The 22,980-nt window shown below is 39.0% G+C and overlaps 1 protein-coding gene across 1 annotated transcript in view; it reads right to left on the bottom strand.

Annotated features, from left to right (window-relative positions):
- Positions 1–5,604: 5,604 nt before the first annotated feature.
- The window catches only part of rnf150a (ring finger protein 150a), a 31,098-nt gene continuing 13,722 nt past the window's right edge, over positions 5,605–22,980 (bottom strand). Inside the window, exons 2-7 of the mRNA XM_023270675.3 lie at positions 20,071–20,321; positions 17,484–17,555; positions 17,250–17,332; positions 17,046–17,142; positions 16,746–16,956; positions 5,605–12,000 (exon numbers count right to left, since the gene is read on the bottom strand). Of these exons, the coding sequence (XP_023126443.1) occupies positions 11,867–12,000; positions 16,746–16,956; positions 17,046–17,142; positions 17,250–17,332; positions 17,484–17,555; positions 20,071–20,321 (848 nt within the window). The 3' untranslated portion in view covers positions 5,605–11,866. The remainder of the gene's footprint in view (positions 12,001–16,745; positions 16,957–17,045; positions 17,143–17,249; positions 17,333–17,483; positions 17,556–20,070; positions 20,322–22,980) is intronic.

Genomic DNA, 22,980 nt, shown 5'->3' on the forward strand with positions numbered 1-22,980 from the left:
CCTGTAGGAAGAAACTCCTCCTCATCCTCTCTGTGTTTTTCTTCAGGCAGCAGTAACGCTGTCCTGATGGTAGCAGAGAGGACAGTCTGTGGCTGGGGTGGATGGGCTCACTAGCAATCTTCCTGGCCTTTAACCTGCAGCGTTTGTTGTAAATGTCCTGCAGGTTGGGGAGGGTGGTTCTGATGCTCAGCCGAGCGGATCACCCTCCTCAGGGCCAAGAAGTCCTGCTGGGTGCTGCTGCCCATCCAGGTGATGATACTCTCAGCCAAAACACTCTCAGTGGTGCAGGTGTAAAAGTTCCTGAGCACCTTGAGAGGGAGCTTGAAGTCCCTCAGACATCTGAGGTGGTAGAGACACTGTCGAGCTTTCTTCACCAGGGTGTTGATGTGACAGGACCACGTCAGGTCATCACATGACGATGTTAACACCCAGGTACTTGAAGCTCTCCACTCTCTCCACCTCTGTTCCGCTGATCCTGAGTGGATGTTATTCCCTCTGCTGCTTCTAGCTGTAATCCACAATCAGCTCCTTGGTCTTGCTGATGTTCAGGAGGAGGCTGTTGTCTCTGCACCACTCCTCCAGGTGGGTCATCTCCATCCAATAGTTCTCCTCGTTGCTGTTGGAGGTCAGACCCACCACTGCTGTCATCAGCAAACCTGATGATGGTGTTAGAGTCTGATGTGGACAAAGAGTCATTAGTGTACAGTGAGTACAGCAGAGGGCTCAGTCAGGGCTGGACTGGGACCAAAATATGGCCCTGGCATTTTTGGTCATGGTGGCCCACCATGATTATTTATACAATATGCCAAGCCATACAACATACCAGAGGATATATGTGCACATTGTATTGTTTCAAAAAAAAAAAAAAAAAAAAAAAATGCAGCAGCCTACGTGGAAGAGAGTAACAATGTTAAAAAAAAAAAAAAAGATACACTCTGTCACTTGTCACAGGGACTTTATTTAAAATTGTATGACAAACTGTCAAAATTACCAACTTGAATTTAAAGTGGAGCTCTTCACCAAAAAGGAACCTTAAAGTATGAAGAGAGAGATTGAGAGAGAGAAAGATAGAGAGAGAGATGCATAGATGATCAAGAAAAGAAAGAGAGCTGGAATCAGTTAAGGTATAGTTTTAAAGTTAATGTGACCTCGTCGATCTGTCCCTGCTGTGTCACGTCTCTCCCTCCATCCTCCTCCTCCTTCTCCTCCTACTCCTTTTCCTCCGACTCCCTCTGAACTTCGGCTTCTTTTTCTATCATGGCAGCAGCAGTCGCTGCCGCAGGTGAAGTAGTGGAAGCAACGGCAAACATGTCACTTATTTAGCAGCATTTTGCTGCATCGACTTGCAGGCTTTTAAGCGTTTATTCGCGCAATTTTTCAGCGCCCTACTTTCGTTTGGGCCGTTTCTCCATCTTTGCTCCTCTCCACTTCCGGCCAACTCAAACGGCAAAATGTGATAACTTTGGTCAAGAGGCCGAGGAGGGCTGAGAGATTTCATTGGATTAGTCCAATGTCCTTCAAGAAAATCAACCAATGGGCCGTCGCGATCGACAAAAAGGATGTATATGTATATATGACGGTGAAATTATGACACCCCCTGTGCCGGCCCAAAAATGTGCTTCGGCCCACCGGGCATCGCCCGGTACGCCAGATGGCCAGTCCAGCCCTGGGCTCAGTACACAGCCCTGGGGGGCACCGATGTTCAGGGTGCATGAGTGGGACAGGTGTTTTCCCACTCAAAAAACAACCCGGATATTTCAGAAGAAGATTTAAGATCAAGTTTCAAATCACTGTCAAAATTTTTATATGCTGCCATTTGCCTTTACCAATATGGTTCAGCTTTTCTCACAATTGTTCTGCATGACGCGCAAAAAAGAAAATAATTTACAATATTGGGGAGGAAAATGATGCCAAACATGTTAAAGAATGCAAAGGAGCGTTTCCATTTTTTTATCAGCTGATTGGAAGTTAAAGGAAAAATATAAAGCAGGAGTTAATACATTGTGATTTAACTATTCAGCAAACATTAACATTCATGGATGTAATCAGGCTGTTTTTTACTGTTAATGTTTTACTGCTTTTTTTCATATTTGTGTCGACTTCTTTTATTGACATGACAGATTTTAAGACAGACCTTAAGTTTCAGTGTCCTTACAGACAAATGAAGCTCTAAATTAAACATACTTCTCCTAAACTCAGCCTGACTTCCACCATCCAAATCCTTCTGACGGTTTTAATGGCTGCAGAGCAAAACAGAGATTAAATGCTGCCACCTGCTGGATTGTGTAACACCCTGACTTCAAGCTGTGCTCATACTTGAAATCTCAAATTAGTGTCCTGAAGGTATATAAACAAAACCCTGCCATTGTTCTTCTCCATTTAAAACATTTCTTGAACACTCTCCTCCTTCTCTTTCTCTGCTTGGCTTCCGTTAAGTCGGCTATTTTCTCCAAAACATTTAAAATTATTCAGGAACACAACAACATTTTCTCCACAGTTACTTCACATTTGTCTGAGGCTTCTGTTTTTCTTTAAATATACTATAAATCACCGTGTTTCTTTCTACACTGTCCCCAAAATTCAAATAAACTGTTGTTGTAAACTGAGATAAAATTCAACTTTAATAGTTTGAACTGTGAATTAAAGAAGTGGAGCAGCAGATCAAATCATTATTCTAACTGGTTTAGTAATAATAGCCCAACCTTTATTCATTAAACACCTCCTTTAGCTACACAGTAAAAATTATAAGTAACGGATGTTCAAAAATGGGCTGCACAGTGGCTTGCTGGTTAGTACTGTCGCCTTGCAGCTAGAAGATCCCCGGCTCGTGTCCTGGCCTTCCTGGGATCTTTCTGCATGGAGTTTGCATGTTCTCCCTGTGAATGTGTGGGGTTTTTTTCACAGTCCAAAAACATGCTCAGGATAATTGGTAACTCTAAATTGTCTGTAGGTCTGAAAGTGAGTACGATTGTTGTATATGTTTGTCTGTATATGTAGCCCTGTGATAAACTGGTGACCTGTCCAGGTGTCCCCTGCCTTCACCCTAAGTCAGCTGGGATAGACTCCAGCCTCCCACCACCCTAATGAGGATTAAGCATTAAATATATAATGGATGGATGGAGAGGTTCAGAAATAAGAACAGTTTAAAGACTAACAAGGTAAGAATGAGCTGCTAATTTGAACAAATACAATAAATTACAAATGAATAAACGTTTAGGGAGGACACTCACGTTGCCTACTTAAAGTTAACATTTACTCTACTGTTTAAAAGTCTGGGGTCACTTAGAAATGTCCTTATTGAAATAAAAGCATTTTTTTTTCAATGAAGGTAACATTAAATGAATCATAACTCCAGTCTAGACATTGTTAATGTGCTAAATCACTATTCTATCTGGAAACGGCTGATTTTTAATGGAATATCTACATAGAGGTACAGAGGAACATTTCCAGCAACCATCACTCCTGTGTTCTAATGCTACATTGTGTTAGCTAATGGTGCTGAAAGGCTAATGAATGATTAGAAAACCCTTTTGCAATTTGAACGGTGGTTTGTATACATTTTCTAACTCGGTTCGGACCAACTTATCGCTGGAATCTGTAGGATCAACACTGAGGCTGAATTTATTTCTCTGAATTTCATTTTCTCCCCACATGGGAGAAAAAAGGTGTTTTTAGGTGCAGATCGTTTATGATATTCATATAAACCTCTTATTCTGGGTCCAGAAACTTGAAAATACTGCCTGAAGTGTTCTGATTGAAACTGGTGGCATGGAAACAGCTTAACCAGGTTTCTCAACATTCTGGTAAAGTAGTGTGGAAAAAAGAGAAAGATCAATACAAGTGTGCACACAGACAGACAGACACCTGGATACTATAATGGTCCTGTATACAGGGATACGTAGGATTCTAGTGTTTCATCTAAACACCAGAATATACCCAAAACTGGACTGCTAATGTGGATTAAACCCACTCAATCGTGGAAGTCAGCATCTGTGTTTTTGATACTGACATCTGTACACTGAAGCTTCATGGTGCTGAGAGCTCATTTCACTCATTATATGTCCTCTAGCATTTATAAAAAAACAACATATAGACATGCTAACATGATAAGAACACTTGAAGGGATCTTTAACGTAACTGACTCGGTTTTATTTACTTTACCACAGACCTGTATTTAGTGCAGCATGTTCTGCTCACAGTCAGGAAATGTCCCACATTCTTTCCATTCAAAAGACCCTCAGTGTCCTCGAGAACCATAAATAAGTAGGGAGCTGACAGCATAGGTTTTACTGGCTGGGACTGCAGAATCCTGTGCTTACTTATTGACCAGAATAGCAAAAGGTGAGTTAAACGGAGAATGCTTGCACTCTGTACTGTATGTGTACATATACACCATCGTTGAAAAGTTTGCTGTCATTTAGAAATGTCCCTATTTTTGAAAGAAAATCAGCTTTTTTTCAGTGAAGATAACATTAAATTAATTGGAAATATAATCTAGACATTGTTAATGTGGTAAATGACTATTCTAGCTGAATGAAATGATGCACCAAGAAAAAAAAAACCACATAAACTGTCCGAGAAAAAAACTACACTATATTATCAAAAGTATTGAGACGTCTGACTTTACATACAAAAGTCAAAAGTTTGGGGTCACCCAGATAATTGCACAAGGGTTTTCTGACCATCAATTAGCCTTTCAACACCATTAGCTAACACAATGTAGCATTAGAACACAGGAGTGATGGTTGCTGGAAATGTTCCTCTGTACCTCTATGTAGATATTCCATTAAAAATCTGCTGTTCCCAGCTAGAATAGTCATTTAGCACATTAACAATGTCTAGACTGGATTTATGATTCATTTAATGTTATCTTCATTAAAAAAAACTGCTTTGCTTTCAAAAATAAGGAGGTTAAATGAAGCGGCTGATTTTTAATGGAAAGATGCACAGTCTGGCTGGAGTCCCTATGGACCCCAAATGATTTTTCTATATATACATCACAAACCTAGTTGGAATCAAATAAGCTTTGAATGGTAACTATGTGGGTGACAACTACCTAAAGGGACTGAAAAATCCAAATTTTAAATCTAAAAATATGACAACCTATATATCCGCATGGACCCCAGTGGACTGATGAGGATTAAGTATTTGCTAATGGATGATTAGAAAACCCTTGTGCAATTATGTTAGCACATGAATGAAAGTGTGAGTTTCCATGGAAACATGAAATTGCCTTGGTGACCCCAAACTTTTGAACAGAAGTGTACATGCAGGGCTCTTATTTATGAGCTGCTTTGGTAGGTTTTTGCACAGCCACTGTAAAGTCTTTACAGGGGGATGAGTTAATTCTGTGTCCTACCTCTTAAATCTCCAAAGGACTTGCGAAAGCTTTTTTTTTGACATTGTGTCACAGATGAATCTTGAACTGTTGAAAGTCATGATAATATTTTATGAAGGATCCTGTCAAGCTCACTGCAGCTGATGATGGAGACAGCTTCCTTTTTCGCACTGGATGACCTTATTCTGGTTTCTCTGACTAACATTCTTTTTGTAGTAAAACAGCATATTTAATTTGTGCAGGGAAAACAAACAGGTTTGTAAAAGTTGGAAAAACCTGATTCAAATTTATTATAACACACAGTCAAAGACATTCCTACACATGCATCGTGTACGGTACAAGAAAAGGACAGAGACATTGCTAATCATACATACAATGTTTTTATATACCAAAATAGCGATGCTGTTATATCTGCTGGGTATTTAATTTACAATATATTGATACTCTCCACCCCACATACACATAGCACAGATAAAAGATCACAACATTAGATACGAAGCAACAACAGACACATGTAGCCCTCTTTCTTTAAAAGCTGTTCATTAAAAAAAGAATTTCATTCAGTTCAGCCTTCCCCAATCACTGGAGGGTTAAAGTGCAATATAGGAAAGTTAACACAACCAGAAGAAAACACATGTAACAATATAACAAAACAGAAATTGGATATCTTTGTGTACAGTATAGCAATGCTGGACAAGGCTGTATTTTATGTGTCCATAATTTATGAATCATTTTTAAATACATTCCAAGAACATCATTTGCTCCTAATTATTGGGAAAATAGAAACTGTGTTTTATTGATATATTCATTTCAATTAACTAAATGCAACTAAGCTAATTACCTTGTATGTATTATTTATTAGTGGATCCAAGTTATGTAAAGTATAAATATTTTTGGCTATACTCGTTTACAGGGTGCCTTTTTAACATGTCTCCAGAGAAACTTAATGAAAATGTATCTTTTAGACTCGTTGGGTCATTACTGATGATCAATGAACACTGTCCCTGTCTAATACAAATAATAAAATACATAAATAAAACATAGAATGAATAAATAAGGATTGTTTTATATGTATGGTTGAGTTTGAATTGTGCTTTTACATTAAAGACAGCTACACTTTCCCCAAAATTAGAAGTCATTACAAACACTACAATTCAAAAGTCTGGGATCACCAGGCAATTTCATGTTTTCTGTGAAAACTCACACTTTTATTCATGTGCTAACATAATTGCACAAGGTTTTTCTAATCATCAATTAGCCTTTCAATACCATTAGCTAACACAATGTAGCATTAGAACACAGGAGTGATGGTTGCTGGAAATGTTCCTCTGTACCTCTATGTAGATATTCCATTAAAAATCAGCCGTTTCCAGCTAGAATAGTCATTTACCACATTAACAATGTCTAGACTGTATTTCTGATTCATTTGTTATCTTCACTGAAACAAAACTACTTTTCTTTCAAAGACATTTCTAAGTGACCCCAAACTTTCGAATGGTTTTATATTTCGTATTGGAAAGCTTGTAAGAAATGATTACTAAATTATGGACACACAAAAGAGTGTTGCAGCTACAATTAGGGAAACCAGTTTAGCTTTCATCATAAATACACTAAATGTCAATACATGAAGTGTGCTCTGGTCTTTAGTGCCTTAAAACCCTTTGAACTGTATTTAGTCCTAAGAGAGAGGAAGTAGACTGTAAACAGACAAAACTGAGAGATGGCCTCATAATTTTATCGCATAACTTGAGTTGCTCTGTAAAAAGAAAGGTTAAGTTTAATCTAACTTTAGGAAATTCATTTCATTTGGCAGCACAACCAGGAACCTGTTACTTGGCACTGCAAACGGATGTGCTTTTTGTAAGATGGACAAAGTGTGTTTATTTTGTTTGTACATGTGAGAAGAAGACAAAATGCCAGGAAAAAAAAAACTGAAATTCAAAAGCGTAGAAGGGAGAAAACAAACAAGAAAGATGAGGATTGACAAACATTGATGGGAAATCCTATGTATTGTGCTGTGTCATTACCCACATGAGCTGATGTAACATACAGAAGCTTAAAGGTCCAGATTACGCAGGCTGAGGCTTCAGCATCTGCGTCTATAATCAGCTGGCAAGAATCACATTCTTTCTGCACCTTCTTGTCCACAACAGAGAAGATACACAGTTAAAAATAAACCTGAATTTTGAAAACTTCTACAATGTTACCACACATTCCAGTCAAGCTGAAAATGTGTGGTACATGTAGAAGTGCTGGATTTGTAATAATAGTTAAAGTTTGGTCGGGTCCTCGCATCCTTGCTGGTCAATGAATCCAAGCATGTCCACCAGGTGGTGCTGCAACTGAGTGTGTATTTTGGCCTAAGAATGTAATCGGACGGGCCTCTGATCAAACATGTAAAGTTTGAGGCAGACTGGACATGTACAGACTACTTAGACAGCATTTCCTGTTTCATGGCGAACCATCAAAAATGTCCACCAGGTGGCACTATTATTGTGAATGTATATCGGCCTATGGATGTGATTAGGGCCGAACTCTGATCACACATGTAAAGTTTCAGGCAGATTGGTGCATGTACGGCTAGTTAGACAGCACTTCCTGCTTCATGGTGAAACTTCGAAATTCTGCTGGTCACCATTTCCACCCCGACAGACTTTCGCAGAACATTTTTATAACTTTTGATCACTTAACTCAAAATGGCCGACTTCCTGTTGTGTTTTGGGCATGGGTGTCAATTACATTTTTGGGCATCTTGACGAGTTACACATGTACCAAATTTCATAAGTCTAGGTCACATGCACTGGTCGTAATAAATGTTTGAAATTTTCTAGGAGGCGCTATTGAGCCATTTTGGCATACACGTGCTATTTCCATAAAATATAAAATTTTTCGGCGGCCCCGATGTGTGTGCAAATTTTCATGCGTTTTCGACTATGTTTAGGGCCTCAAAAATGTGCTTCTTTTGTTGGACAGTGAAAGTATAATAGTAATCCCGTGGGTTTCAACTGGGTCTTCGCACCCTTGGTGCTTGAACAGTAATGATACAGCATAAAGTGTGGCAATGTGAAAACTGTCGAGCTTTCTCCAACCCGTAGGCAGTGCATCTAACCCCAACCTTTTTTACTTTTTCACTTTATGGACAAGCATTACTACAATGTGCTGTAGTGTCTATAGGTATCAAGTTTCTGAAGTTGAAAATATAGTCTCGCAAAGCCTTTGCACAAATATAGAATTACCATCTGTCCTTAATACCACTGCTTTCTGAAACACTGAAATGTTTGCACTTACACTAAATGCCTGACCCAAACAAGCAGGGTGTGAACGTGTGAGTTACATAAGAGAGTCCCAGGTGGCTGCAGGACTCGATGGAAACAATGACTGCAAGAGAAAAACCACCAGTTAAAACTCAACTGGCTCCGAGTCAGTGGGTCTGTGCCTTTTCAGTGTGCAAGTCTGCAGGAATGTGAGAGGAAACGGAGTGAAACCAGCACCAGATTCTGCTGATCGTACTACATGTGAGACATTACTTGTAAAAAGGACCTAGTATAATACAGGACGATGAACACAAATAAATAACAATAAAACGAAAAGTAGAAGAATGAAATCTATCACAAACTGCATTGTGCATTAACAGTCAGCATCATCATTATAAGAGTCTTCGTACGTCCACGCTAAGTTGACCACGTCTTTCTCAATAACAGTCTTCATAGTTTCGTTTTAAGATTACATTGTTGAAGGAAAACTGAGATGGTGCAACTTTGTGGCAAAATTAAACCTGCAAAAATATTGTCAGATTATATTTTCATCAACCTGCGATAAATTTCACCATCTTTTAGCTCTGGTTTTGGTCTGGACCAACTTTTGAGGGACATTTCTGCTACCAAAAGTGATTGGTGGGTCAGCCTGTTGTTTGGTCCTGGGCAGGTAGTCTGGAGTGAGTTACAGATTCTTTACTGAAAAAAACAAATAACAGCAGGAAGAGTGAACCAGCTGTAAAGATGCAGGCTGGATAGCTAAACAATGTGTTGAAACTCATATACAAACAGTATAAAGCTTCATAAACCAGAGGCGGCTGCTTTTTCAGGTGATGCTGACTCTCCTTCACTCCTTTGACACCATCAATCACCATATCCTCTTCAATCACCTCCACTCTGATATAGGACTTTCTGATACTGCCTTGGACTGGTTTATATCATACCTCTCTGGAAGGACCGAGCATGTCAGCCTGGGAGGTGCTAAGTCCCAGACACTTCCTGTCACCTGTGGCGTCTCCAAAGGGTCCCTCCTCGGTCCAGCCCTGATCATTTTATATATGCTCCCCCTTGGCCGTGTCATCACCCGGCATGGAATCTTTTTCCATTGCTACGCTGATGACACACAGCTTTACCTCAGGACTGTCCCAACCCCGTCTGCTCCCCTGCTAACATCATCATCAACTTCATCAGCACTGTTCACCCTGACCACATGCTTGGAGGAGACCAAGGCCTAGATCAGTCAAAACTTTCTCCAGCTAAACAGCTCCAGTCTTGTCGGCACTCCTCATCAAGTCCAGTCATACGCCACAACCACCATCACCTTGTCCAGACAAGACATTCCCCTCTCATCGGCAGTTAACAACCTCGGTGATAGACTGGACCCTCATCTGACATTCAACAACCACATCAAACATCTAGGCAAGTCTTCGTTTTTCCGCCTCAAAAATATTGCCAAACTCCATCGCACCCTCATCCTTCTAGAGAATGCAGAGAAACTCGTCCATGCCTTTGTCTCCTCCAGGCTGGACTACTGCCCCAGCAAGAGCCTGCAAAAGCTCCAATACATTGAAAACAGCACCGCTAGGATCCTTAGACCACATCACACCCATCCATGGCTCCCCGTCTCCTTGAGAATTCAATTCAGAATTGCTCTCCTCACCCATTGGTGCATTCACGGCAATGCCTTGCACTACCTCAAAGAACTCCTCTGCCACCAATAACCATTACCTCCTCCGCCCTCCCAGAACCAAGCTCCGGACCATGGGAGCCTTCCATTCAGCTGCCCCTCACATCTGGAACTTCCTCCCTGACCACCTGAGAGCTCCACAGACAGTGGATGTTTTTTTAAAAAGGCATAAAGACCTTTCCTTTTAACTCACTGTAACATGATGCACTTCAGTTGGCAGATCTTTGCTTTTACCCCGCTGACGGGGATGCATCAGTTTTACAACGTTAGCCGGCATAGTGTGGACATACTTCACAACTGTAAACATTTTCTATGTTATAATCTCTTTTTAAAAAAAAAAAAATGCTTGGGGCATCATATTCCTCAGATGAAACCCTAGCAATGCATAGTTCCCTCCCTTATTTCTCCAAACATAGTCCTTCTTTTAGCAGACACATATTGTTTAATCCCACATTCTCGTGTTATTTCTTAGGTTTTATATCATGAAAAAGACTCATGCCATTCCAGGGAATCAGTGTACATATAAAATGGCAATGTTTAAAATAAAACAGAAGAGCTTGGCACAAAGACGCATTGACCTATTCATATTAGCTCGCTTGACAAGTGGAGGTTTGTATACAGACATGTGCGCAGATTTGGTAGTGGCAACTGACAGATTTACCATCTGTACTGATCACTGACTCCATGTGTTGTGATATTTAGCAGCAGTTTTGGTAGGGCAGTGGGTGACATCACTTCAAACTGCTCAAAACAAGCTTATGATTGTCAAATGTGAGGACAGACAACATGTACTTTGTGTTTGGTTGATTCCTTATCACAACAGGAATATTCAGTTGGTAAAAATGAAGATTCACAAAATAGTAACAGAAACAGTCACATTTAGAAATTACAGCTTAATGTGTGCTTACATTTTCCATCTCCTAAATGTCACGCGACCACATGAAACCTAGCATGATCACAACATGTACCCAAGTCAGACGCTGGCAAACTGCTGGTGGGAATTCACACCAACTGTGAGGGATGGTACTGCTTATATACTGTCTGTATGTGCCATATATGTACTCGTAACATCAGTAAAACTTCTGGAATTGTTGGCAGTGATCTCGTACCAAGAGGTCAAACTATCTGCACACATTTTTTTTTTATAGTAATTAAGAAATTAAAGCTGTGATCTGGAGTTGAGGAGGTCCTGCTGCTCTCTTTGTGTCTGCTTTGTGTCCAGCAGCAGGTTTGGTTTGCCAAACTGAGGAGAGACAAATGTTGCCTTCTCCGCACCATGAAGTCCTCCAACATCTCCATAGTTACTGTATGTGCATTTCAGAGAGTAGATTAAAGGAAAAAACTTACAAAAACTGGGCCACCATAATGTGAGAGCTGTCTGGTTGACCATCTAGAACATGAAGAGATGCAGGGATGAATCAGTTTTTCCGTCAGCGGAGACAGAATTGGGTGTTTTGTGCTGCTGTTGGTCATACTGGTCATTCGCACGTCTTCTCAGAGGTCACTTTCTTCAAATTAGCCAAAGATGTGGCAAATCTCTGTAGGTCCACTGCTCTCACCCTCCTTGTCCTGGTTCATGCTTTCTGCTCAGCTCTGATTGGCTGTGGATTTGGCCTCGACACATTCCTGCTCGGCAGACAGATCTGCTTCAGACACGCCTACCTCTGTGCTGATGATGATAGAAGTGTCTGAATCGCTGCTGAGGGCAGGCTGGTGTTCACCTGAGTGACAGAAGAGAAGGTAATTCATTAGTGGAGGCCTCTGAATAGCAACAATATTGTGCTGTCAAGTCCTTTAATATAATGCCATTGACTAATTTTTTTAGTTGATACGGAAAGCCCGGGGCGACACAGTGGCTTGGTGGTTAGCATTTCGTCCACAGTCCAAAGACATGCTCAGGTTAATTGGTGACTCCAAATTGTCTGTGAGTGTGATAGTTTGTCCCTATGTGTAGCCCTGTGGTACACTGGTGACCTGTCCAGATGATTCAGGAAAACATTCTGATAAAACACTTTCAATGAAACTTCTCTTACATTTATGTAACCTTTCTGTCAAATTCTTTGCTGAACTCCAACTGTCCGAATTTCAGCTTCACACCTTTGACTCTGACATCTGAAACCAGGAAGTGAAAGACGAGCTGCTGTGGCTCTGACTGGCCAGTTTCTCTCTCCATGGCGTCCTGACGCTTCATCATCCAGTTGCACCCACATAAGTTTCTCTCATTTTGGATAAGTTTCGAGTCATTTGGGACATTTTTTTTTGGTTCATCTTGGTTCACCATTTTTTACTCATGTTAGACAGCTTTTAAGTCTTTCTGGACCAAACTGTTTCCATTTCAGACAATTCTCAAGTCATCTTGGACAACTTTCAAGACATTCTTGAAAATATTTTGCTATTTTGTAAATTTTTTTGTCATTCTGTGCATTTTTTTTTTACCATTTTGAACAACTTTTGGGTCATTTTGGACCATTTTTTATGCATTTTTGGACAATTTTTGAGCTATATTTTTTGCCTTCATCCTATGTCAGTTGGGATAGACTCCAGCCCCACGCGACTCCAATGAGGATTAACCGGTATAGATAATGGATGGATGAATGTATGGATGGAAAGCCTGCAGTAAAGAAGCAATTTGCATACCTGATGAATTATCCAGAATTTTGGCTCTTTTAGCTGTTTAGCTGTTATGTTACAGAGACTGAGATCTGTGGCTCTTTACCTACTAAATGCTGCACTATTTCACCACATAGCCACTAATTGTGCTCAGCAGGCTTTTTTTTTTTTTTTTTATATAACAGAAAACAGCTGACTGCTGTGGCCAAAAACAATGCTGTGAGAGAAAGGAAAGCTGCAGGCTGGACAAAGAAACAAGAAGGTGAAGCTCAGTAAAAAGCTCTGAAGGAAGCTACAGATTTGAGTGATAATTCATCACTATGAAACACTTTCGTCTCATGACCTCACTGTTCTCACATTTTATATGTTGGTTTCATAAAATGCACAAAAACAAGGTGCAAAAAGTTTTAGATGTTTAGATTCTTGCATTGATATCTGGAAGGCATCTGTTCAGTAACACAGATTCTGCAGCATAACAGCAAGAATCCTGAACTATATTTAGCCACAAGAAGAATGATGAGCCCTCATGTGAACAGGAGTCTGTCTGGGATTACATGAAGAGTCAGAGGACGCCGAGACAGACTGAATGCAGAACTGTGGCAGGCTCTTCGAGATATGGAACAATCTTCCTGCCGCGTACCATAAACAGCTGTGTAGAAGTGTGAGCTGGTGCTGTTTTAAACTGCTGTAGCCTAACATTAGCTTTGACTGAACTTTTCTGACACAAAACAGAAGCTGACAGGAATTTTATCCCACATCTCTTGTACTAAAATGAGATTGGAATGATTATAAGTTTAACAGAATTAGCAGTTACATGTTGCAGAAAAAGCTAACCTGTAAGCTTTTTTACAGTTTTAAGAAAAAAAAAATCACAACACCCAGCAACAATCAAGCCCTAAACTCCTTTTTCACACTAAGTAAATGGTTGACTGCAGAAAGAATGATAGATGCAATACCAATTACTGCAGAGCTCATTATTCAGGTTAAAGGCGCAACACAATCAGCACTTCATCACTGCCAAGCCACAACAACAGAAACCCCGACAGATCAGCTCGTTCATCTCCTGCTAACTGCCTGTCAGTAGCATTGTTTCTGTTTTCTCGTTGGTGCTGCGACATGCGACAAATCACTGCTAATTTACATCCTAATTAGTCTGGAGAAGAAACCTGGCTTGTGGCCAGCAGGTCTACAGCTTGTCAAGCTCACAAAAGTAAAGTCTTTGGTCTGTCGGTGTGGATATAACTGAATACAAATACAAATTTTTGCTTTCAGGTAGAGCCAAAGAAATGGATCCATGTCTGTGCTCTGGAAGTAGTATAAAGAATGACATCCAAATGATGCAGCTACAGCAAAAATCTTAAAAAAAAAAAAAATAAATAAATAAGTAAATAAATTTAAAAAAAAAACTTTTTTAAAGTGATGTATAGCGGCGGATGGATGGATGGTTTTCAAGTATTTTGCCAAACCTGTTAATTTAATGAGGGTAGGCTTAATAGAAGAATCACCTCTCCGTATAACCCAGTGGTACAATAAAGTACATTCTTCAAAATGATCATAAAGTTTAAACAATACTGTGAATTCTAAAAGAAACTGACCATTATAGCTTCTTGATGGCAGGATTTATTCATGTCATAAACATCAGGAATGCTAATATACGGATCATTCCAGAATTGGAGGACATTTTACATCCCACCCATCAAATTTCAAACAATCCATGTACAAAATACTAAAACATGCAGTTGTTGTATAAATGTACTTATTCTGAGACCAAATCTAAAAAAAAATAGGAGAAAAGAATGTTTGAAAATATTTTTTAAAGTACCAAATAAGTCTGGAGTTCCCCCTAAAATGCCATTTTTCTCTTGTCCCATCCCCTTGATGACCAAATAGAATCTCAAATAAAACTGTTAAAATGAAATTTAAATCAAATTTTTTTTGTATTATTTCTATCATTGATGTCTCTAGTAATTGTGGGAACATTTTTTTTTAATCAACATAATATTTTAAATCATAATTATCATGCATGTGTCGCACAACAACCCTGTTAGCATGACCCTTTTAGCTAGAAGAAGAAGAAAAAAGTGAATCACATGAAACGCTGGAACTGGTATCGTCAAACAGTTTTCCTAAAGCATGGGTAGAGCAAAGCTATGTCCTCTCTTCTATTTTTCATATTTTCCTAACATTGTCAGCCTTGATTGTCTCACTCTACCTCATGCAACGCAATTATTCATATTATCAGGATGAGACAAATTCTTTTGACTTTTTTCTTGACTGCTTTCCATCAGTCAGTTTGTCCTCTTTGTCAGCAGTAACAGCTAAATATCTAGCTTCTACTCCTGAGAAAAAGCTAACATTAGCATGGATTAACAACCCTGTTACTGTGATTAGAGTAGGGTTAGCAAACAATAAATAAAACATGAAATAAAAATGGTACCACTGATGTGTAAGCTGAGCCAATCAAGCCTTTGATAGTTTATTACCTATTATTGATGAATATGGAGCAGAAAACTATAAAAGAGATGGTTTATTTTTCAAACATTTTGAAGCCCAAATGTCCTCCGATTCTGGAATGACCCATATAGTACTCACCAAATCATAAAAGTTCAAACTCACAAACAGATAAACACGTCTTCCCGGTTCATTTCTTGATCAGTGTAATGTGCTAAAAAGGTGACTGAAAACTGTTAAAACTCTTGCTTCTCTGTCTTGGGGAGAAGTTTTGGCTTCAGAGGTAAAGTTGCAAAAGAAAACAACAAAAAAAACAACCCGTGTCAGAGCATGTGCATGAACGAACACACATAAGCACACTATTAAGCGCTGATAGCTCGTGGGTGTTTCACAGTCTTTAAAGCAGCAGCAGTGAGGCGAGTGCGTAAGGTGCTAGAATGGAACTGGGTGTGTGATGTTACGTAGGTTAGCTTGTGACTTTCTGCAGTTTTTCCTCTCGCATTGTGCAGAAGGATCTGAACACGGAAACACTGACCAGATGGCTGCTGACCTGGTTCCAGCCTCAGAATAAAAACATTTACACAGAAAGTAACAGAAAGCAGCAAACAACCACTGTTGAAAACAGATTTTCGAAGAGTGAACTAACATTGAACTTTCATGTTTAAAATCCCAATAACACAAAGTAAAAATACTCTATGTAAAGGTGACTCTTACAGCTTCATAAAATAATTCATTGCTTTTAGTGAAATAATGGGCAATTTTATTTCTTACAGCTTTAGACATCCATTTAAATAAAACCCAGTTGCTAATTTTGGAGAGGAAATCTGTCCTTGGTGACAGTTCTTGGATGAGTTTTTGTAATGGGCCATAACACACTTAAAGACACTCTTAAATGTTTTGTAAAGTCTTAACCTGAAAGGTAACGATAACTGCTGTAGTGTAGTAAAAAGTACAGTATTTTCCCTTTAGATGTAAAGGAGTTGAAGTATAGTATAGGAAAAGTTCAAATACTCTAGTAATTGCTTAAAACCATACTAAAGTAAAGTACATACACTACCATTCAAAACTTTGGGGTCACTTAGAAATGTCTTAATATTTGAAAGAAAAGCAGTTTTTTTCAATGAAAATAACATTAAATGAATCAGAAATCGAGTCTAGACATTGTTAACGTGGTAAATGACTAGTCTAGCTGGAAATGGCTGATTTTTAATGGAATATCTCCACAGAGGTACAGAGGAACATTTCCAGGAACCATCACTCCTGTGTTCTAATGCTACATTGTGTTAGCTAATGGTGTTGTGAACCCAAACTTTTGAACAGTACATATGAGAGCAGCTAAGTATTTTCCACCACAGTTCCAGCCTGCTGTTAGTTTATTAATCACATATGAAATGTGTGGACGTACTGCTGGCAATGACGTGGCTCTCCCCTGCCTGAGGCGTCGTCTCTGCATCGGGGTGGAGCTGCTGCAGGTCTATCACTCTTCCTGCGGGATCCAGCACCACCGAGCTCTCGTTAACTGTGATGTCACTTGCCCCGCTGATGGCGTTGGTGGGTGGACCTCCGACAGACGCCTCGTAGTCTGGGGGAACCTCTTCTGAGCAGTCTGCGTTGAGCTGGAACCAACCAAAGACATGCTCTCGTCTATTATATGTCGCTTAGGATGTAAATGTAAATTCCCTAAACAGATTAAAATGAAACTTACTGGGATTCCCAGGGCTTTGAGGATGTTCATTTTGCACATCGGACACGTTCGGTGGTCTTGTAGCCATGGATCCACACAGTGCTTATGGAAGACATGTCTAATGAAACAAGACAACAACACATTATCAAAACAAGCGGCTGCTAAAATGCAGTGTTGTGTAGAAACTTTAATGTTTAAGCAACAAAGGTGGTGAAGCACACAAACCTGCATGGTAATATCCTTACAACGTCATTGGGCTTATAACCTTCAATGCAAACTGCACAGTTGTCAAAGTCTGATTCTGTTTCCTTAAACACAAACAAGACAGATGGACAGAAATGCAGTTTAAATAAGTCCACTATCATTCAAATACTGAGATTCAAATGTGTATTTTGTAAGTGTTTGTGTGTATAGTTTACAGTAAATGTTAATATTTGCAGTGTGGGGAGCTGCAGTTACCTTGTCTCCTTTCTTAATGGTGCGGACTTGAAGCTTACTGATGGCCTTTTTGGCAGCATCTCCCAGACGCCTCTGTAGATACGAAACAAAAGGGTTTCCTTTAATCCTGACATGGCCAGGACCTTTACAATAGTGTTCAAAAGAAAACCCTCAGCAGCCTGTAGGTCTATCGCTGCTCTGGTAATTTACAATGCAGTCTTAGTAATTGGTCTATTTCTACGTAACCCTAGATGCTCCAGTGATTGGACCCTACACTCTATAAGTGTGACAAATAATGACCCGTATAAGAATCAATGTGTTTTTATGCCATTTCTGTCATTTTGGTTGAGAATAATCATTTGCATTATTGTTTGTATTATTGTTTGCATTATATTTTTGTCCACACAAGAATGATTTCATGCTTGTTTGTTTTTCACTTCATAACAGATTTTGATAATTAAAAAGAAGAATATTACACAGAACGGCAATAGAAGAACGTCAACATCCATTTTGTTGACATTTTTCACTCTTTTGCTCCAAGTTTGTGCATCACCTCTTGTATGATATTATCAGTGATAAAGAGCTTGGGGTTGTAATACAAATACTACAATTTCTTTAAAAGTATAAAAGGTTACTTAAAAATTTAAATGGAATTATATCAAAAATGTTTTTTGAGGAATAGCTGGAATATGAAATGATAAAAACATTTCATTACAAAGATATTGCAAGAAAACGACCTCACCAGGTTGTAGTGGGTCTGGGTTTTGACCCACTTACGCATCTTATGGTTAAAATGATCATAAAAGCATCCACTTTGTTGAATGAAATTTTGAAAAGATCACATTGCTCTGCAGTCTGAAGTGACAATTCGGTCTTCGTGCTTGTTGCATTGAAAATTAACTGAACAAATCAGCATCACTTGTTTTGGTACGCCGAGCAAATAAAACACCACCACAGGTCACAGAACAACCAGGAAAAATAACGTCAGTCTAAAGCAGGGGTGTCAAACATGCGGTCCGCGGGCCAAAACCGGCCTGCCAGAGGGTCCAGTCCGGCCCGTAGGACGACTTTGTAAAGAGTAAATTTACAGAGAAGACATTAACTGCAAATTGCAGATTTGTAAAACTATAAATTTGCAATAATTTCTAGACCATGACAAGTTGTTTTGATCATAAAGTAAAATATTAGATTGTTCATTGTTCTTTTGTGCCTCGTTTTGTCATATTTTGCTTTTTTGTCTGACTTATGTCATTTGTCTCATGTTTTTGACATTTTGCTTCTCGTTTTTGTTGTTGTGTTTCCTTTTTTGTCTTGTTTGTGCTTTTGTATTGTTTTTATCATTTTATGTTTTGCTTTATTCGTTGTTTTTTTGTCTCGTTTTCGTCCTTTTGTCTTTTTTTGTCTCTCTTGTGTCGTTTGTCCATTTTTTGTTGCTTTGTGTCTCATTTTTGTAATAATTTGTCATGTTTTCGTTATTTTTTGTCTGACTATTGTCATTTTGATCATAAAGTACAATACTATATTGTTCAGTTCCAGATCCCTGTGATTAAATGTTTTGTGCCTTTTTGTATATAAACTGTGATCTGTAAGTTTTAATGCACAAATGATAAACTGAGGCAAAATATTGTTGAAATTGATCTTATTTTTCTTAAGAAATTTCATGATGTTTTGTAAAAAGATAAATCCTTAAATGTGAACATTTTCAGAACATACTCTGTTGCACTAAAACAAAGGAAAGATTTGGAGTTGTGGTTATTTATAGGTTGTTATGCTGTGATTTCACTGGTCTGACCCACTTGAGATCAAACTGGGCTGAATTTGACTCAAAATGAGTTGGACACCCCTGATCTAAAGGGCAAACTGTGCACTACACGGTTACTTTTACTTTAAGTATCAGAAATTTGGCCATTAGACAGACTATCCATCTTCAGCCCTAAGTGGTTTTGACAATCCAGACAACAATACAACAAAACAGACCAGAGGAAGAAATACTCATTTCTAAAAACCTAACAACTGATGCATTTGTGTAGATGCCCATGCATATCCAAACACATATAAAGAGACAAATGTGGGGAAAAAAGGAGATAATTGTGCATGCAGACTGTGTTTCAGGACCTAAATATGATGATTCCACCTGCTTCAGACCATATTTTCCAGTTTGGCAGCAGTGTGATGTATTTTGAAGGTATTTATCAAACACTCCGTCATTATGGAACGGCTCAAAGTCTGCTTTACCTCCCTAGGTTGCCTGGGAAATGAATTGGAAACAGATTCGCCCAATATGGGTGAATTCTTTGTACAACATAAATCAACATAATTAAAAGTGACAACAATGGTCGTCACAGCCGAGGCTCCCATTATGACAGACACAGTAATGTACGTCAGCAGAACGTCAGAGGAGGCCAATCATAACAAAGAGATAGCAAAAAGCAACTATTTGCACTGTTGGGTCAAAGGGCCAGAGAGCCGAGTCGGCTGATGGTTCACTGGGTTGCTATGTTTCTGTTCGGCCAGCTGTCAGGGATAATTCTGGCCTTTCTTAGCAGCCTTACAGACCTACAAGCTGCAGCACCGCTGGAAAAAGGACAGAAAGCGCACACAGTCCTACCTGGTTGCGATCTCGCGCGTTGGCGTAGCGGAACCTCTGGATGTAGTAGAAGACGAGCCAGGCGAGGGAGATGATCATGAGGACGATGAAGGAGATGGAGACGAACACCACCGACGTCCTGCTCACGTACTTCTGCAGGTTGCGGGTTCCTATGGTGATGTGGACCATGACCATGATGTGCCGCTCCAGCAGGGACACGATCTCACGGCCTTTGGGCTCCGGGATCATGATGGCCACGACGTCGCCTGTATCTGCACAGCAACACAGGAAGCAGCATTTCAGCCATCTCTACTGTATGTACGCAGCACTCTGTTGTGTTTTTCATAACAGGACCCATACATACGTATATAAAATATAATTAAACTGAAACAAAGAAATGGAGATTTTTTTCTTGCGGAGGATGCTTTAAAGCAGACTTTGGTGAGACACAATTTATAGGAAATGTCACTGAACAGTTAAAGGTTAATAGAAGTTTTTAATGTATACTTGTATTATAACTAGAGCTGTCATGATTGAGCTGATTAATCTACTGATGGTTGAAAAGTTTTCGCTGACAAACAATTTTTGAAAATGAATAATTGTTTAACCCACATTTTAAATTAATGCTTAACATTTTCTTTTGAAATCAGGATTTGATGATTTTCTATGTCTGACATGAAACTGAGATAAAATGAATATGTGGAATCAACACATCCTGTGATTTATAAATATTTTGCACTTTACAAACCCTGTGCAATATTTCTTTTTCTACATACACTACTACATTGGCTTTCTATTTAGGTACAATAATCCTCTATCAGTATTTGTATTAATCAAAAAAAAATCTGTGCAGTGCCACTGATATGTGTAATAATGTTATTTTTAGAACTAGCACTTCTGTATATATATATATGGTTTATTTTTATTTTTTACTACATTCCTTAAATTTTTGCTCTATCTTTACTGCTGTAACACTGCAAGTTTCCCCACTGTGGGACTAATAAAGGCTTATTTTATTTTTAACAGGACATTTAAATACACCACTGTGACTCAATTTTAAGAACCATTTTTCCCCATTCTCTGATTATAATTTTAAAAATTTAATTGATAATAAAATAAAGGTTAACTGTGGACCGGATACTGTCAAATACAAAGAAAATAATAGGATTTTTTAAAGGTAGCTCAAACAAGTGAGCAAATTTATAGAAAGAAAATAAATCCAGACAAAAAAATGGTTGATATTATTTTACAGACCAAGTACATGCACAATATACACAATTAGCTGTAATCTATTAGGCTTATGTTAAAAATCTGCATGTTTCCTAAGAACACAGCCTCACATCAGACATCACAACGCTCTCAGGGGCATTTGAAGCTCCACTGCTTCGGATGAACAGTAAAGGGGAACCTTGGGTCGGTGGCTGAAGCTTGAACAGAACAGATCGACTAAAGCTTCGCTCTCAGTGTCAGAGGCTTCCCATCTGTTGATCTGCTTGTTTTGCACAATGAAGAATTTTGGAGTGTCTGAGCATCTTTGTGCTCCCGTACATGAAATATATCCGGGAAGAACTCTGTGTTTACAGAGTGTGATTCTCCTGGGGATTAGAAAGAGCTCACACTGTGCTGCAGCTTGGCCTCCTGACGTGACACTTAAGCTTTTGCACATCGAGCTCACAGATCTGCAGCTACTAATGCGACTGCAGCTATTACAGCCACAGCTTTTGAAGAAGTTCAGTCTATCTGTAAACTAAAACCTACAGTTTAGAGATAGAGCAAGTGCAATCATATAAATACTTTGGGACCATAATTGACGAAAAAGTGATGAAAACTGCAAGTCTGTCTGCAAGAAGAGCCATCAGCAGCTTCATTGCCTCAGAAAACTCACACATTTCCACACTGACTGAACCATCTTGACTCTGTTTTATCTTGCTGCTTGGTGGCATGGTTCGGTCAGACCTCACTGAACCAAATAGTGAGATGGTCCTGTTGCCTGATTGGTGAATCACAGCCTCCCTGTTCACTGAACAGGTACAGATGATGGTTTCATCAATTCTTAATAATGACTCCCATCCTCCACGAGGTGAATTCTTCCCTCTGGACGGAGGTTTTTAGTCCCAAGGTGCAGGACAAAGTGTTATAAAAACAGCTTTGTTCCTGTCACCGTCAATGAGCTCAATATCAAGCAGTGACATTTGCACTTTATTTTATTTGTTTATCTTATTTCTTAGGTCTATTTATTACTGTGGCATTTACATTTTATGTTTTTATACTGTTTTTTTTATCCCAGAGATTGCTTTTATTTCCCTCAGGTTTTTTTAAAATTGTATTTTATTGTGTTTTGTTTTTATTTATCTTGATCTTATTTATTTTATCTTATCTTTTCACTTGTCCTTGGCAGAACACTGAGCACTTTCTTGTCTTGTCACTCGACCAAGTATCTGCCTGTCAGGTTCAGTGTATGTTTTGTAACAGAATGCCAAATGCAATCATTTTTTCTGCTATACAAATCTACCCACGGGTATAAATAAAGTAACCTTGAACCTTATGCTGCGATACGAAGCTCACAAACCGAAGATATGTTTAAAAAAGTATAGAAGACTTTTTGATCCAATATGAGGAATTAGTGAGAAACAATACTTTTGTTATGATATTCTCATTATCTACTAAGATTATCTTATATAATTTAAGGTTTGATTTGTTCTAAGGAGCCATTTTGGTTGTTTACAGGATGAAATTGTCCATACAGTTCAATTAAATTCTATTCTTGTGACATTTTGTGTATCTCTCTCTTGTTTGTATTGTGTGTCTGTTGTTTGTCTAGAACTCAGTGTTACTGCTTCCTGCATACTCTTGAAAAGGAAGCTTTAAATCACAGTGAGGAATACATTCTAGATAAATACACTGAGAAGATCACCGGTTCATGTCCTGGTC

The sequence above is a fragment of the Amphiprion ocellaris genome, chromosome 4, assembly GCF_022539595.1.
Source record: "Amphiprion ocellaris isolate individual 3 ecotype Okinawa chromosome 4, ASM2253959v1, whole genome shotgun sequence".
NCBI classification, from domain to species: domain Eukaryota; kingdom Metazoa; phylum Chordata; class Actinopteri; family Pomacentridae; genus Amphiprion; species Amphiprion ocellaris.